Consider the following 17,443-nt stretch of genomic DNA (forward strand, 5'->3'; position numbering starts at 1 on the left):
CTATTCACATGAAATTGCAATGAACCCTGAATAGCCAAAACAATGTTGAAGAAAGAAGAATAAAGCTAGAGGACTTATATTTCCAAACTTCAAAACTTACTAAAAGCTTTATTAATTACAAGAATATGGTGTTGCAGATGGGTGGATATATAGACCAATGGAATAGAACAGAGAACCCAGAAATAAGGCCTTACATATATGGTCAATTGATTTTTGACAAGGATGTCAATATTATTTAATGGGTAAAAGTACAGACTTCAACAAATGATGATGGGAAAACTGGATAATCACATGCAAAAAATGAAGTTGAACCCTTACCTTATACAAAAATTAACTCAAAATTGATCAAAGACCTAACTTAAGAGTTAAAACTATAAAACTCTTAGAAGAAAATATTGGGGAAAATCTTCATAACCTCAGATTTAGCAATGATTCCAGAGATATAATGCCACAAGTACAGGCGACAAAAGGAAAAATAGATAAACTAGATAAAGGAAAAACAGAACCTTTGTACATGAAAGGATAATATCAAGAAAGTGAAACGATAACCTGTAGACTGGAAAAATATTTGCAGATTATATATCAGACAGGGGATTTATATTCAGAATATAAAAAAGAATTACAAATCAACAAAAAAAGCAAACAACCCAATTAAAAAATGGGTAATGATCTAAATAGACATTTCTCCAAAAAAGACATACAAATGACCAATAAGTACATAAAAATATGATCAACATCATTCGTTTTCAGGGAAGTGAAAATGAAACCATGATAAGATGCTACTTCACAACCACTGGGATAGTGACACTCAAGAAAACAGGAAATGACAAGTGTTGATGAGGATGTGGAGAGTTTAAAACCTTCCTGCATTGCTGTAATATAATATAAAAAATGCAGCAATGTGGAAAGCAGTTTGGCAGTTCCACAAGATTAAAAATAGAAATAGAGTATAATCTAGGAATAAAAACATATCTGTATAACATTCACAGTGGCATTATTTACAATAAATAACCAAAAGGTAGAAACAACCTAAATGGATATACCACAAAATGTGGTATAAACATTAAATGAAATACTTTTCTGCATAAAAAATGAAGTTTTGATTGTGATCTATACTATACCATGGATGGACTTGAAAACGTTATGGTTAGTCAATAAGCCAGACAAAAGACAAATGTTACATGATTTCACGTATATGCGTACCTAGAATACGCAATCTGATAAGGAAAGAAAGTAGAATAGAGGTAACCAGGGGATGGGAACAGGTAGGAATGGCGAGTTATTGTTTAATTGGTACAGAATTTATATTGGGGATGATAAAAAAGGATAGAGCGATGAATACACAACATTGTGAATGTAATTAATGCTGAATCTTACAGTTACAAATGGTTAAAATGGCCCGAACTTGTGCAGCTCAGTTGGTTGGGTGTCCTGCAAAGTGAAAGGTCACCAGTTCCATTATCAGCAAGGACACCTGCCTGGTAGCGGTTGGTCCCCGGTAGGGGTGCAGGAGAGGCAACCAATGCATGTTTCTCACGTTTCTTTCTCTCTTTCCTTCTCTCTAAAAATAAATAAATAAAATCTCAAATGGTTAAAATGATACATATTTTGCTGTGTACATTTTATCACAATACAAAATTTTTTTTAATAAAAAGAAATAGATGTGAAAGGTGGGGAAGGATGTTTAAATTTTATAGAAAGTGGCTAGGGAAAAATGTTACTGCAAAGGTGACCTTTAAGTAAAGCCGTAAAGGAGGCGGAGAGTCATGTGCCCACCTTCGGTAAGGGTGTCTCAGCAGAGGGATTATTAAGGGCAATGGGCTTGAAGTGGAAGTGTGAGAGCCATATTCCGGAATAGGGGAGGCCAGAGTGACTGAAATGGAGGGGGTGAGGTCTGAGAGGGCGCAGGCCACAGTTAAGTATTTTGGTTTCTGCTGGGAGGGAGGGTCACAGTAAGGTTCTGAACAGAGAGAGATACGTGATCCTACTTGAGTTTTAACAAGATCAAAACAAAACATCCCTGGTTATGGAACCGGCCAGCCAGAGTGGCCAGTTTGCGACCTCCAGCCTAGTTGATAGCGCGGGGTTCCCCAGGACGCAGTTCCCCTACCCGCCATTGTGGGGCAGCAGAGCCTCACCAAGCGCGGCGTCCCGACGGCCTCGCCCCGCCCCGCCCTAGCACGCAGGTGGTCCGGTCCTTGGGAATCTTAGCCGAAAATCTGAAAACCTGCCTTTAGTCCTGCGCCTCCGGTCGGCCCTTTCAGAGCCTGGGTTTCTGGAGGCCTGACCCAGGGCAAGAGTTGCCTAGGGATCAAACCACGATGGGAAGAGGGGGACGCGGAGAAAACTTCCTAAGTACAATTCCAAGTTTTCCTGGGCCCGATTCCCCTTGGACGTCCCAAAGGGATAAGTGCTTCCTTCCGAGAACTTCACTTGTTTCTTTACGTCGTCTAAGTGAAAGACCCGCCCTGGCAGGTCTCTAGTTAGAGAGTCGTTCCCGTACCCCAAAGTTGTGGGTTCGATCACCAGTCAGGTGATACCGACACTCCTCTCTCGCTGCTAGGTCCCTTTGACTCGCCCCGCCCTGCAGGGTGTATCTAGGCGGGTCCATCGCCGGCCCGGAGAGGGGCGCGAGGGAACAGGTGCGCACGAAGACCCCGCCCCCCTAAACAGGTGAATCACCCCAGTTGAGTCGCCGTTCTCCTGAGTCACACTCGGCTCGTCTTGGCACAAACAGGACGGAGCCGGACGGAACCCCAGGTCTATCGGTGTCCTCCCGGCAGACTTGTTACTTGGTTCCAACCCTAGGGGCCGGAGCGCACCTGGGTCAGCCCACTTCCGGGCAGGGAAGTGGAGGAGCCCCTTCCGCCGCAAGCCGCCCACCCCCTAGCCCAGCCCTTGTTCTCGCCCTCTGTACCTGGGCTGTTCCATTCTTCATAGTGTGCGGGGGGGTGAACGAGTGGGAGAACCAGTGAGTCAAGCCATTTTCTCCCCGAAACCTGGAAGAGTCCTTCATCCACGTTGTTTCCGTTTACTAAAATCCTAGAACCGGGAAGGGTGGGCTTGGAACAGGGACAAAGAACGGAACTGGGAGGGGGAGGAGCCTGCACCCCTCCCAGGCTTAGTGCGCGCCGCGCCCCCTACCCTCGGTACCCAGCAGGGGACGCGCGGACTGGACTATCCCAGACGGCCGCGATGGCGCCAGTGGCCCGCAGGCTGACTGGGGTGCTGGGCTCCTACCCGGGCAACCCAGATTGGGGCGCGGTCTTCTTTTTGTGGCTCTTTCTTGGCACTCTGTGCACAGGTACGGAGAGCGGGGCCCCTGGTGCCACGGAAGGGCGGGAGGGCATTAAAGAAGGAGGATGGATAAAGTTCTACACTGCCGAGGAGGCAGGAGAGCTGGGGGAGGGGGATCGGAAAGACCAAACCTTCTGATCCCCAGTGTCTGGGGAGATCCCATGTGTGCCAGTATGAGGGGAATTCTCCCATTCGCGTTGGAAGCGCTCCCCCGGCCTTGTTCAGAGGTAGCAGGAAGTGAAACTCCGGGACCGCCAACCGTGGAGCAGCAAGGAGAATGGAACTCTTTGTAGGGAAGGGGTGATGGGACCTCTGGGTAAGGCCGGGATGGAGACGAGCGCACGTGGAGATTTCTAAGTGTTGGGGTAGCGGGGAGCGGGCACTCGATCAGATTTGTAGTGGAGGGGGAGATCAAGAAACAGTGCCCAGGCCTCGGGTGGGTGCGGGATTAGAAACTCCTCACCCATGTCCCTCGGGCTCAGAAGTATCTGTGCAGAAGAGTCTGGCGAAGCCGACTTCTGGGCTTGGTTTGAAAGTCTTCTGCTGGCAAGTTTTCAACGGATCGGATGTTTGGGTGGAGGCGTGGGGGGAATTTTATCTTTTCCAAGCACTTTTGGCATGTTTATTTGAGATGGCTTTGGGTAGGGTGAGGTGGGAGGCTGATGGGGACATTGTGGGGCTTAGCTATTACATAGCAAAGTAGTCAAACAACTCCAAAATTTAACCCCCAACCCACAAAAGTGGGGGTAACTGGGAACGTTGGTTGTGCTTCTTGAAGTGAGGCCTCCAGCACTTTGCGGTGGCCATTTGGGCTTGCCTGTATGGACCACAGAGAGGAGCCCTTTCCATGAGAGAATGGTTGGGGGACGAGGGGGCTGAGGTGGTTCAGAGGACACACTCTGGGAAGAGAGATGGACAGGATGTTCCTGGAAACCTAGCTTTCTGGTCTTCCACCTGCTATGGGTCTATCGAATGGTCATGATTATCAGTGAGGACACTGGTCGTGGGGATTAAGGAACAATGTGTGCCAGTCTCTCTATAAAACCATACACTTGTAAGTGTCAAGTTGATGACAAGTGATGCTGCTTATTTCTGCTGAAGCACTTTCAGAGCTCATAGTGGTCCCTTCTGACTCTCCTCTTGCCCTCAGCCCCTGCCACTGCCATCCAGGTGACTGTGTCAGACCCCTACCACGTGGTGATCCTCTTCCAGCCTGTGACCCTGCCTTGCACCTACCAGTTGACCACAACCCCCACAGCACCCATCGTGATCTGGAAGTACAAGTCTTTTTGCCGGGATCGCATTGCTGACGCCTTTTCCCCAGCCAGTGTTGACAACCAGCTCAATGCCCAGCTGGCGGCTGGTAACCCGGGCTACAACCCCTATGTGGAGTGCCAGGACAGTGTGCGCACCGTCAGGGTTGTGGCCACCAAGCAGGGCAATGCCGTGACCCTGGGAGACTACTACCAGGGCCGGAGGATCACCATAACAGGAAGTATGTTGGGTAGGGCAAGGGAGAAGGCGGGATGGGGTCGGGAACAGGCTTGTGCAGGCTCCTTGGTGTGCAGCCCGGAGTCCCTACCTGGAGGATCATTACCGCCAGTGTGTGAAATGACTGATAAAGGGAGGATCCTTCCTTCTAGCCATCTTCTATTCCTTTACTTAACAGCAAAGATGTATTGAGCACCTAACATACCAGGTGTTGTTCAAGGCCCTGGAAATACAGCAGTAAAGAAAATTATCAAATCATTTCCCTCATGGAACTCGCAGTCCAGTAACGGAGATAAGATAAACACAACACATACTGTCAAATGCTTGGAAATTAAGAGCAGTGGGTAATGGAGAGAGAGGCAGGGGTTCTATAATACCAGTACTACCAGTAATAGTAAGTAAAATTTACATAAATAACAACTTGTAAAATACCCCCTATGTGCCAGGCTTTAATACAGGTTTATGTAGATTAACCCATTTAGACCACATCATAATTGTTTGAGTAGATTCTGTGAGTGTCATTTTACAGAGGCCCAGAGAGGCAAAGTGATTTGTGCAGGGTCACAGAGCTGGTACTGGCGGGGATTCTAAGTCAGCCACTTTGGGTCTAGTGTCTAAGCTGGTAACCCCTTTGCACAGGGCTCACAGAGGAGGTAACAGTGAACTGAAAGGGTGAGCAATTTTAATGGAGAAAGTCTATGACTTGCTTTACACATCACTGAGTCCTTACGGCCACATTTTACACTTGAGAACTGAGGTACCAAGAGGTTAAGAAGCTTGTCTAGGTGTATAGCTAGCAAAGAGCTGGAGCTGGGATTGAACCCAGGCAGCCTGGAGAGCCCTTGTCTATAACCTTAATGCTGTCTAATGCTAGGAAGTGCTTGTTGCTACTAAGTAAGGGGCAGTGGGGAAGTTCTTTCATTTATCCGTTCAGTTGGTATTTATTGAGCATTTACTAAATGCCAGGTGTTAAGTGTAGGTGCTGGGGATGGAGTGGTGATCAGGACATCTGATATCCCTGCCCTCAAGGAGGTGATGTGCGAGTGGGGTGAGGCAGGCAGTAAACAGCAGATAAAAAAAGTAAGAATATCAGAGAGCACTAAGTGTACAATAAAACAGACTTGTATGGAGTGACTCAGGTATACACCTTAAGACCTCTGTGAATGTGATTTGAAGAGGGCCTGGGACTGGGTCCTAAAGAATCTAGAAGGCAGGGAGGAAGGTGATGAGCAGCAGTGGACGAGGAGTGAAAGCTCACCCACTTAATGGAGTTATCCTTTTACTGTCTTAAACTAGATTAGATTTTAATCTTGGGCATGGGAGCCGAGGGATGAAGGGAGCATCCCTTTGTAGACCTCAAGAGACTGGGGCATGGGCACACTGCTCTCACTCTGTCTAGATCATGGACAAAAGGCAAGGTTCCAGGGACTGCACCTGTCAGTCCTATTTCTAGGAACCTACTTGAACTGAATTTCCATGGGCAGCTCAGCCCAAAGCATCCTGCTGTTTTGGAGAACAGAGTGCTTCTTGGGTGTTCAACCTGTCCTGCCCCCTCTCCCCCATATCCCAGTGACCTCTCCCACTGGCCAGGACCAGGTATGGCTGGCTGACTGGCAGCCCTGTCAGGACAGCCAAAGTACTGGGAGTGCCCTGGGAGGCTGGCTGGAATTGCACCTCTGCTGAGTCCGAAACTCCAGAGTAACCCTCAGGCTGTAGCCGGGGCAGATTTTTCATGCTCCAGAGGCCTCACAGACTCAGGTCTTTCAAGCTGCTTTGATCTGGGCCCATGTTTGATACAGGCTGTGAGCGTCCATTGTATGTACATCCTCTCAGGAAACCCAGTAGCCATGGGAGCTTCCTCCATTTCAGCTTTGAGAATGGAGAAAAGTGAACTCCTTGTGGTGTTCCGAGGGTCACCAGCCATCTGGTGTTTAGTGAAAGTAGTTCTGAGCAAACCATAATGGTGGTTCACCCTCAGAGTCCCTCAGGTCTTGGAGGGACACTTCCCCTTCCATTATTCCCTGCTCTGGGTGACGTGTGGAGTACCCGCATAGATTCCTATGTCTAGCTCTTCAGGCTGCTTGGGGACCTTGTCTGCCCCTCCGCCCCCCACAATCAGTTACACTGATCCAGATTGCCCACAGACACCCAAGATCGTGAGGGCTGCCTCTGCTGTGTGTATAAGGAACCAGAGGTCCAGCTTCTGTTCCCGACTGGAGTCCCAGTAACTTCTCCCTGTGTCTGAAATAGCAATGCCCAGCCCCAGGTGTCAGGACCAGACATAGTACATACCGGGAACAGGGTGCGCCATGCAGGAAAGAGGTGGGCCAAGGCCTTAGAGTTCATCAAACGAGTTGGAATTCTGTATTTTTCCTGGGTTTCGGAAATACCACGTAGGCCAAACAAAACATTGAGGCCTGGTTCCAGGCTACAGGAGCCCATAAACTTTCACTGTGGCATGGGGTTCCTGTCCACCTCTTCAGTGCTGGGTGGGACCTGCCCTAGAGCTCTGGTTTTGGAGAGTTGTGGTCAGAGTCTGGTTTAAAGATAGGGTAGGGAAATGATGGTGTTCTGGAGAGTAAAGAGTTTGGGAGAATGTACAATAATTAAGAGTTTTATAAGGATTCAGTGAACGAATATGTGCAAAGGGACCCAACACAAAGTAAGAACTCAGTAACCGGTGCTAGATACATGGCCTTGGAGGGGGGTCCTGTCCACCACTCCTACACATCTGCTCCAGAGGTCACCCTGCGTAAACCTGCACAGCCCCCGCCTTCACACGGGCACTTTCTGTCTGCCTCCCCCAATTAATTTTCTCTATGTTGCCTATCACCGTCTGATATGCCATATATTTAAATTTTTCATAAATATTTAAATATCTCTCCCAATTAAGGTCTGAGCTCTATATCTCCTGTCCATAGCAGGGGTTCTCAAACTCGGTTTAGGGCCTCTACACTCATTTCTTTTTTTTTAATCCTCACCTGAGGGTATGTTTATTGATTTTAGAGAGAGAGAGAGAGAGAGAGAGATTATCAGTGTGAGAAAAACATTGATTGGTTGCCCTCCTGTATGTGCCCCAACCGGGGATCAAACCGACAACCTAGGTATGTGCCCTGACCAGGAATCGAACCTGCAACCTTTGTGGTGTATGGGGCAGTGCTCCAACCGAACCACCCAGCCAGGGCAGGCCTCTACATTCTTAATCATGGAGGTCCTCAAAGAAATTCATTTTTGTAGCTAGCAAACTAAGAGAAGTTTAAAAAATATTTTAAATGGTGATAAGTTCCTTATAGGTTAATATGGATAACATACTTTTAATGGAAATACTACTGTATTTTCCAAAACAAAACAAAAAACTTTAATGAAAACTGTATCATTGCTGTTTGTTTTTGCACATCTCCTTGAAGTCTGGCTGAGTAGAAACTGGATTCTCAAAGCTGCTTCTGCATTCAATATATTGTGTGATAGCACATGTCATGTAGCCTCTGGAAAACTCTACAGTACATTCAGAGATCAAGTGAAAAAGGTATTATGCAAGTTACTTTGACCTCTGGGATCCTCTGAAAAGGTCTTAGGGAACATTAGGATCCCCAGATCATACTTTGAGAACTGTTTTTCTGAGGTATACCACATGCTTCAGATACTCCCCAGAACATAGGATGCTTTCGATAATTATGTGTTGAATATTGAATATGTCAAAGGCTTATTTGAATATCACCATGTGCCTAGAATGCTGGGATATCAAAAGCTAAGGAAGGTCAACTTGAGGGGGGAAGCGGTTTGTTTCTAGGTCCTGGGCAGGCCCTGTGTTGGGCACTAGGGGACTCAGCAGTGACTGACACAGACCAGGTTCTGCTTGCATGGAACCCACATTCTCCTGGGTAGGATCAGGGGTGCTCAGCCCCTAACTTGGCTGATAGAATTCAGCAGTGGGAGGGGGCTCTCTGTGAGCAGGATGGAAGCAGCCCTGTGTGAGGATCTGGGAACACAGTGCCAGGCAGAAGCACTAGCACAAGCGCAAGCCGAGGCAGGTGTGGGCCCAGCATGTCGGGGGCACAGTGGGGGGGCTAAGGTGTCCAGAGTCTAGTGAGCGGAGGAGAATGGTGGGATGAGGCTGGTGTTACCAGTAGCCAGATCATGCCAAGGGCCCTGTGAGTGGTGGAGGTAGATATTGTTGAAAGGAAGGATTTTCTATGGACATAAGGTTTTCCAAAGGAGGAAGGCTCTAGTCCTTTGATTCCCTTAGCAGTTGGATGATAACCTGGTGGGTGCCAGGTGCTGCCAACTGGGGCATACACAGTTACTGCCCTCAGCTGTCATGGAGAAGGGCAGTGGGTATGTGGGGCAAGGTGGTAGACAGATCAGCAGGGGGCCAGAGGACCAGAGCATCTGGAAAGAAACTGGCCTGATGGCTGTGGGGGTATTCCTGTCTGCTGTGCTCCATGGGCCTCAGGAGGCTTTGTCCCCTGCCTGTCACACTGGTAGATGGCTAAAGAGATTTAATAATTAGAGCCTGAGGAATAGGCAGGAAACGGGAAATGCTCAAAGACTTTTATTACTGGGATAATTAACAGGCTCCCTGTCCAGGGCTGCTTCAGACCTGAGCGTCCCCAAGCCCTGGGCCTGACCCTAGACTGGGGGCTGCTGGTGGGTGGATGGAATAGGGAACTGAGAAAGTGCAAGTCTTACACACACACTCATACACTCTTTCTCTCTCTCTCTCATGCCTGTATGTATCCTGATGCTTAGAATCTAAGCCCCTTATTTCCGCCTCTTTACCCTGTATTCACACCCCCAGCCTACACCAGGCTCCCTGGTAGTTCATGTTGGGGAAGGTAACTTTTGCTTTGAGAGGGTACAGAAGAGGATAGTTATGTCTGAAGCACTGGCTTTGGAGTCAAAGACTGATGAACTGGACAACTTTGGGCTGGTCAGATCAACTCAGCTGTAAAGCAGGAGAGGTTACGCTGTCTACCTCAAAGATTTCTTGAAATACCCCATGTTTAATACAGAGCGTGAGAGGAAGCACTGCCTGGTATGAATTACTTCTTTGTCACTTGGTGCTTCTGCAGTCCCACTCCCTTGCCCTCTTCCTTGATGGTCCCATGGGGGGAGGGTCCGGCCTCCCCCACAGTGGCCTCACACTCTCCTCCTGATGCAGATGCTGACCTAACCTTTGACCAGACGGCTTGGGGGGACAGTGGTGTGTATTACTGCTCTGTGGTCTCAGCCCAGGACCTCCAGGGAAACAACGAGGCCTACGCAGAGCTCATCGTCCTGGGTGAGTGGACTGGGCCCTGAGGGCCTGGGAAGGGAAGGGGAAAGGGGGCCTCTTCCATTTCTGTATGTCTCCCTTTGCCCTCCAGCTCACTCTTTGGCGCTGTTGCCTGCTTTGCTCTCCACTCACAGTACCACCAGTCACTTGGGCTTATCTGCACCCTAGGCAGAGACGCCTCCCCACACGACATTTCAAGTAAGCCAGAGCCAAACTAAGATTTGGGGACTCGACCTCTTCTCGGTCTTTTTTAAAAAATACAGAAATGGTCAGAGTTGATTGGCAGTTAATGAGGAGGGCTGATGGTGTGCATACCTGAAAGGAAGCTGGACCTGTCACATCTCCAGGGCCACATCTGATCCCAGAGGCCTTTGCCAAAGCACAGGAACCTTGCCCTCAGCCCTGCTGGGATGGCGTGTGTGGCTTATACAGTGAGGGCTTCCCTCAGGCCTGGCCCCTCCAGATGCCCAGGGGCAGGGTGGGGTAGCCACCAGCAGCCCCTGTTCAGCCATGAGGGCCCCCTGTCATGTGTGGAAAGGATTTGCCATTAGCCAGATGCTCTGTTCTCAGCCAACACATATGACCTCGTGTGACATGCTCTATGTGAGATGCTGCTGCGCCATACACTGCCATCATCATCACACATGCTGCAAGGAAACACGTGTAAATGAACACACATGATGGGGGAGCATGTTCCAGGACACTCAGACCATGCGTCAGTTCACGTGTGGGCTACAGAACGTGTGCACCAGTGACCCAGAGAGCTTCTGTGCGTCCTTTGGTAAAATGCACAATCTGCATTAGCAGTTCTCAAAATGCAGTCTCAGGGCCCACTTATGCTCTGAAAAATTATTGAGGATCTCAGTGAGTTTTTGTGTGTTATATCTTTAGTTGCTTAACAGCTTAGACATTGAAACCGGGAAATTTTTTAAGCAAGATACACAAGGACACAGTCCATTACCATCAAAGTAATAATGCATGTCATCACATGGCACAGAGCCATGGAACACTCCACTGTGCACCCTGACGGGATGAGAATGAAAAAGGCAAATAGCAGCACAGTGTTTTTATGAAAATTATTTTGGCCTTAGGAACAGGACCACACTTTGAGAATCACTGGTTTGGATGGAGGAAACCCCCTCCATGGGGCATCTGGCACAGTGTGTGTGAGCTCTGGGTAGAAGTCTGCTGGCAGAGAGCTGGGTGTGTAGATGTCCCAGTGATAACGCTTGTGGGCGCAGAGCAACATGGCACCTGAGGGAAGGCACTGGCTGGACCATGAAATGCAGATGGGACAGAATGCGTGGACCGAGAGGGGACCCTTGTTTTCCAAAGAACCAGGGCCAAACTATGACTTTTAGAGGCTATAGGTGCTTTTGACTTCATGGGCTTCTTCCTCTGCATTAAAATATATATATATTTTATGATTACCTTGCTATTTAGAATTCATTATTATGTATTTGGTGTTATTATATTTTTTCTTCAGATTTTAAAATAAAATTAAAACATTTTCAAGGGCCCTAGGATACTGTGCCTACTATGTCTGATGGAACAGAACTGTCCTTACCACATGAAGTTCAACCCTATGGGGCAGTAAGACCCGTGTATGTGGAAAAGATGGAATGCCCAAATTGAGGTTGCACCTTCAGAACCGACGGGAAAATTTATTGGGACCCACTTGGGCAACAGAATTCCCTGTAGCATGAGAGAGAGGGTAAATTATCTGATGGAAGTCTTCTGAAAAACAACACCCACAGGGGTGGGGGTGGAGGTGGAGGGCAGAAACCATGTGCTATGACCCTGTTAGGCCACCAACCTGTCCTCTGTTTCAGGGCACACCTTCACCCTGATAAGCCTGGAACTGGGCTTCTGGGGAGGGACGGCCTGGGCTGGCCCTTGCCAGCATAATCTGTCTCTCTTTTGTCCCTCCAGGCAGGACTTCGGGGGTGGCTGAGCTCTTACCTGGTTTTCAGGCGGGGCCCATGGAAGGTACGGGGGTGGAGTTCCCCTACACACCTCTCATTGCTTCTAAGTATTCTTCCCCACCCGAAACACTGCTCACTGTGTGGGACCCCAACTAACTTTGCCTGACTTCAACTCTGGCATCTAGTGACGTGGCTCTGGCTCTGGGCTTTTAGGTGGGCAGGGATGGCTGAGGATGGGCCTGGGGTGTAGGCAGCTCCTGTGACTGGTGTCTGTAGTGCTTTTCCGGGGTTTGGGATCTGGGCAGCTGGCTCTCTATCCCTTTCCTTAGGCTACAGCTTGTCTTGGTCTTAATCAGATCACCTCTCCTTTTCTGCCCTGCCCCGATGAGCCCAGAGCGAGTTCCCTAACTTTGTGACTGCCCTTGGTTGTAGAGGAGTGGGCATCCCTCAGCTGTGCCTCAGCATCTGGCAGTGGAGACTCCAGCAGGGCGCAGCTTCCCTGGCAAGCTTGTGCAGATCGCTTTGCCCCACCCCTGTGTCTGCACTGCCCTGCTGTGCCTGTGTCCCTGTTCCTGCCCAGGCACCGTGGCTCAGGGCTTGTTCCCGTCTCTCTGCAGACTGGCTGTTCGTGGTTGTTGTCTGCCTGGCTGTCTTCCTTGTCTTCCTCCTCCTGGGCATCTGCTGGTGTCAATGCTGCCCACACACCTGCTGCTGTTACGTCAGGTGCCCCTGCTGCCCGGAGAGGTGCTGCTGCCCAGAGGCTTGTAAGTGCCCCTTGAGTGACCACCCCCGCCTGACAGCAAGGGGAGGAGTTACCACTGGTCTGGAGGTTATGAGGTGGGCGATTTTGGAGAAAGTGGGCCAAGGAGGACCAGCTGATTTAGATTTTTATTCACAGACTTCAACTTTTCATTTATTTTAAATCTTTGAGTTTTTCTTTTTGAAAGTATACTCTACACAAGGTAAAAAGAAAAGTTTCAGATAGTACAAAGTAGACACTAGAAAGTAAATCTCCTTTTAAAAAATAAAATCTTAAGAGAAAAAGGTAAGAAACCAAACAAGGATTATAGCACCACATAATTTAAACAAATTTTAAAAACCCATCCGCATAAGCACTTGAATTTTGTACAGATACCGTGTTTAAAGACATATCTAGCACATCAGAGTGGCCCCTGGGGGGTTGGGAATGGAAGTGGGACCAGAGATGAAAGAGGCAAGAAGCAGGCAAAGCAGCAGAGGGGAGAGAAGGCAGAAAGTGAGTTTCCCCCCTCCCGCTGCCCCAGTGCCCCTCTGCAGGCTCTGTCGGGGTAAACCGGCACCTCTGCGCTCGGTTGTTGTGAAGTTTTCTTGACTGTTTTCATCGACTTTGACATGGATATTTAGGTTGGCTACTTTCTTGTATATATATATATATATCTAGTTTCTTGCAGTTAAAAAGGGCCATGAAAGCATACTTCTCTCCTAGTCCTTAGTTCAACATTTCCACCTTTTCTCTATCATGGTCAGGTCCACCGTATCTTTGGTTGACCTTGACAGCTAGAAACAAATAACTTTACACTTCAGGAGCACCTAGAACATGAGGCCAAAGAGGGATAGACCTGCTCCTCTCATGGCATCTGCCCATTTCTAGGCCAGTAGTGAACAGGTGATGGAAAGAATGACCCATGTACTCCAGATACATGGATGTTTGTGTACTAACATTTAAAGCTTACATGCCATAATTCCAGTGTAACGTCCAAGCTGCATGAACGGTTGAGTCACAAGCAATTGTCTGCACTCTTGGGCAGGTGGAGGTTTGAGGCCTGACTTGCCTCCTGATTATCTGCTTCGAAGCCCAGTGAATTCCCTTTTCAGTCTCAGTCTCTTTTTCTGTAAAATAGGGCTATGGCAGAGCCCTCTGTACAGGGTGGATGTGGGCAACTGGTGTGTCCAACATTTAGTGCAGGGCTCAGACTACATAAAGGGTTCCACACCCACCAGCCATTGGACATTGCTGCTGTCAGCATCAGTAATGACCGAGGGCCAGAGAGCAAACCAGAGCCCTGCCACTCGCACCCCAGACAAGCAGTGTTCCCTCTCCAAGCCTGTTTCTTTCTCTCCAAGTTTCCCTTCTCATGCGGTGTCGTGAGCATTAAGGAAAAACCGAGTACTGAGCAGATCTTTGGTTCAATCCATGATGTCTAATTTTATGGTCACTGGTAGGCAAACTGTTTTCTCAAAATAGCACTCCCCTAAAAAAAAAAAGTCCACTGCTCTCTGGGGCCTTATGCTAGCAATCACCTTTCTTGTCATTTTTAGTTGAGAGCTTTTGGTTCAGGTGTTGGATGTTCAGGTTCAGGTGTTAGTCCATTCCTTGGGAAGGGACCCCCAGGGGCTATAAATTTGCAATTACTCCACAAATTAGATTAGGGCTGGGGCCAGGACTGTAAATTCCCTCCATCCTGAGTCCCTGTTATCCTAAACCGAGGCCCCATTAACTCCCTACCAGAGGCTGTATTACTCCACAGCCATAGCCACAGTCCTCCAGGACCATTTGAGAGCAGCAGCTCCCACAGAAAATTATAAAACAGCCAATCACCTGAGGTACTGAGGGACTTCTCCTGGGAAGACCACTGATGCTTCTGCTTCCCCACTGAATCAGGAGTGGAGACTTTGCTGAGCTTATTGCCTCCCACCCCACCTCACATTTTCCTGTTGGAGGCCGGGGAAGAAGCAATTTGTCTAGGCATGGTGACTTTGCCCCAAGAGCAGCCAATAGAACCCAGCTTCTTGTCTGGGGAGGAAGGCAGCAAGGATTTTGCCTTGAGCTGTTGAGCCTAGAACCAGGAGAGGACAAAGAGTGAGAAGTGGGCGCAGCCCAGGACCTGGAAACACTAGAGATATTCCCTATGGCATCTAGGTCTGCAGACCCCATGGGGATGACCCAGCAGGCCTGAGAGGGGAGCAGGTATGGGACCTTCCCTAAGATGATTCCTTTTCTAAAGCTGGGGTTCAGATGCCAACAGGAATATGCTGGCCTGTGGGTCTAGTACATGGGCTTTATCTAAAGAGGCATCTTTGCCCTATGTTGCTATATAAAAATGTGGGCCCCAGGAAGCCACATCTTCTGATAAGGTGGCTATAGAGTTGGTTATGTAAAACCTTGACAAATGTTGGCAAACCATCACACAATCAAACAAAACTGCCAGATTGGGGCCATGGGCTGCCAGTATACACCCCTGTCCTCAAAGCTCTGTGAGTAATCACACAAGAGGTGTGGCCTCATGGAAGATAATGGACCTGCAGAAACAAAGTCTCCACGGTAGCTCCACAACTGGGGGTTGGGGGAAGGTCCAGGCACATGTCTGTCCAGACCTATCATCACAGGGAAGGGCTCTATGGCTCCTGGCCTCCGTCTCATGCTCTGTGTGTCCTACCAGTGTATGCAGCTGGCAAAGCAGCCACCTCAGGCGTCCCGAGTATCTACGCCCCCAGCACCTATGCTTACCTTTCCCCTGCCAAGACCCCACCCCCAGCAACCATGATTCCCATGGGCCCTGTCTACAATGGATACTCTGGAGACTTTGACAAGAATAGCTCAGGTAAGGTCTGCTGGGGCAGGGGTGGGCTAGGTATTTGGGCAGTAAGGGGTGTGGGGCTGAAGAAAGAGGGAACTGGGGGCAGGGGAGGGGGTTGGGAATGCAGGGCTTTGCTCCAGAGGGGGCAGCTACTGACAGCTAGTCTACCCCAGTAGGTGGCTGTAGCTCCCAAGTCCCCCTCCTTCGTGATACAGATAGCAGTGTGACCTCTGGTAAGACCTAAGCATTATAAATTGGACATGCCCTGGGGTAGGGGTGGGGGGGGCTGGGTCAATACCCAAACTGATTACCTCTTATTTCCTGTCTCTAGAAGTCCGTAGTGGCTACAGGATTCAGGCCAGCCAGCAGGATGATTCCATGCGGGTCCTGTACTACATGGAGAAAGAACTGGCCAATTTTGACCCTTCTCGACCGGGCCCCCTCAACGGCCGTGTAGAGAGGGGTGAGAAACCTTAGGGTTTGAGGGGTTCCAGAAGGAGGGGGTGAGCATGTCTCCCTTATTACCTGTCCCAGGGATGCTTGCTGCAAACTCTGGACATAGTACCTCCATCCCTACCATGGCCACAGTGAGAAATATATGGGACGCTGTATATCACCCCTAAGCAGGGTAGAAGCCTAGAGCCCAGTAGAGTATATTAGCTAAGCAATGACACTCCTGCACTCAGAGTGCCTGGCATTAAGTCTTGACCTAGCAGTCAGTGACATTTCCCTTCCCTACAGCCATGAGTGAAGTCACTTCCCTCCATGAAGATGACTGGAGATCAAGGCCTTCCCGGGGCCCTGCCTTCACCCCAGTTCGGGATGAGGAATGGGGTCGCCACTCCCCTCGGAGTCCCAGGAGGTGGGAGCAAGAGCCCCTCACAGAGCGGCCCAAGAATGGCTGGGGGACTGGTAGGCCCCGGGCCCGCTCTGTGGATGCTCTGGATGACCTCAACCGGCCAGGCTCTGCAGAATCAGGGAGGAGGTCTCCCCCAAGTAGTGGGAGGAGAGGCCGAGCTTATGCACCGCCCCGAAGCCGCAGCCGTGATGACCTGTACGACCAGGAAGGCCCAAGGGGCTTTCCACACGCCCAGGAACCCCACTTTGATGATCTCAGGTCTAGAGACCACCCTTACGCTGACCCTAAGTCCCGCTACCACCGCTCCCGGGACCCTCGGAACAATGGCTCTAGGTCCGGGGACCCACAATATGATGGGCGGATTTTGGAAGAGGCCTTGAGGAAAAAGGGGCCAGGAGAAAGGAGACCTTATAGGGAGGAAGAGGAAGAGGAGGCCTACTACCCACCAGCCCCTCCCCCTTACTCTGAGACCGACTCCCAGGCCTCAAGGGAGCGGAGGCTTAGGAAGGTGAGTGGACACCCTTCCCTGGCTTTAAGACCCTTTCTCGCCCCTCTCATCCAGTATTCCTGAGCTCACACCCTTTTCTTTCTCTTTTGCAGAACTTGGCCCCGAGTCGGGAAAGTTTAGTCGTCTGATGTCGTTTTGTATGTAGTTTTTGTACTTTTATTTTTTTTTTCAATTTGAGGCACTGTTGATGATACTCCTAAGTCTAATAAAATATGTGATCACAAGGCCTAAACCCAGAGGGAAGCATTTATTTTGCTGCGTAAGGTGGGGGGCCCCGAGAGCTACCGTTTGGGTTTCCACAAGGACGCGTGTGCCCTCCTCTCCCGGGACTTGTGCCCTGGGCCAGGAGGAAAGGACCCACTCAGCCTCCTAGCTTTCCCCTAGGCAGAGTACGTGCCCCACACTCGCTCCGCCCGGCCCTGCGTGCGCGCCCCAGCCCCGCCCGGACGTGCGCATGCGCTCCCGGGCCTCCGCCCCCACGCAATTTAGCCTGAATACCGGGAACGCGCATGCGCGTTCCACTCCATTCAC

The 17,443-nt window shown here is 49.7% G+C and overlaps 1 protein-coding gene across 3 annotated transcripts; it reads left to right on the top strand.

The window, feature by feature from the left end:
- Nucleotides 1-2,924: 2,924 nt before the first annotated feature.
- Nucleotides 2,925-17,140, top strand: LSR (lipolysis stimulated lipoprotein receptor). Of its 3 annotated transcripts, none has more exons than XM_054589020.1 (10): nucleotides 2,925-3,304; nucleotides 4,448-4,792; nucleotides 9,950-10,069; nucleotides 11,996-12,052; nucleotides 12,606-12,752; nucleotides 15,408-15,569; nucleotides 15,719-15,778; nucleotides 15,877-16,008; nucleotides 16,287-16,912; nucleotides 17,005-17,140. In XM_054589020.1, the coding sequence occupies exons 1-10, from the start codon at nucleotides 3,196-3,198 to the stop codon at nucleotides 17,038-17,040; spliced, it is 1,794 nt and encodes a 597-aa protein (XP_054444995.1). In that variant the 5' UTR covers nucleotides 2,925-3,195; the 3' UTR covers nucleotides 17,041-17,140. The 3 variants fall into 3 exon arrangements, with proteins under 3 accessions (XP_054444995.1, XP_054444996.1, XP_054444997.1); XM_054589021.1 differs by having other exon boundaries at nucleotides 15,722-15,778; XM_054589022.1 differs by lacking the exon at nucleotides 11,996-12,052.
- The last annotated feature ends 303 nt before the right edge of the window (nucleotides 17,141-17,443 follow it).

This window comes from Pteronotus mesoamericanus, unplaced genomic scaffold (genome assembly GCF_021234165.1).
Source record: "Pteronotus mesoamericanus isolate MK-2021 breed Mesoamerican mustached bat unplaced genomic scaffold, CSHL_Meso_final scaffold_165, whole genome shotgun sequence".
Taxonomy (NCBI): domain Eukaryota; kingdom Metazoa; phylum Chordata; class Mammalia; order Chiroptera; family Mormoopidae; genus Pteronotus; species Pteronotus mesoamericanus.

What these genes read in the sequence shown, in the direction of transcription:
- LSR (XM_054589020.1), top strand. Translation starts at nt 3,196, where the DNA reads ATGGCGCCAGTGGCCCGCAGGCTGACTGGGGTGCTGGGCTCCTACCCG. An exon ending in GAGGATCACCATAACAGGAA is followed by an intron (nt 4,793 to 9,949) that starts GTATGTTGGGTA and finishes CTCCTGATGCAG; the next exon opens with ATGCTGACCTAACCTTTGAC. An exon ending in TCAGGCGGGGCCCATGGAAG is followed by an intron (nt 12,053 to 12,605) that starts GTACGGGGGTGG and finishes GTCTCTCTGCAG; the next exon opens with ACTGGCTGTTCGTGGTTGTT.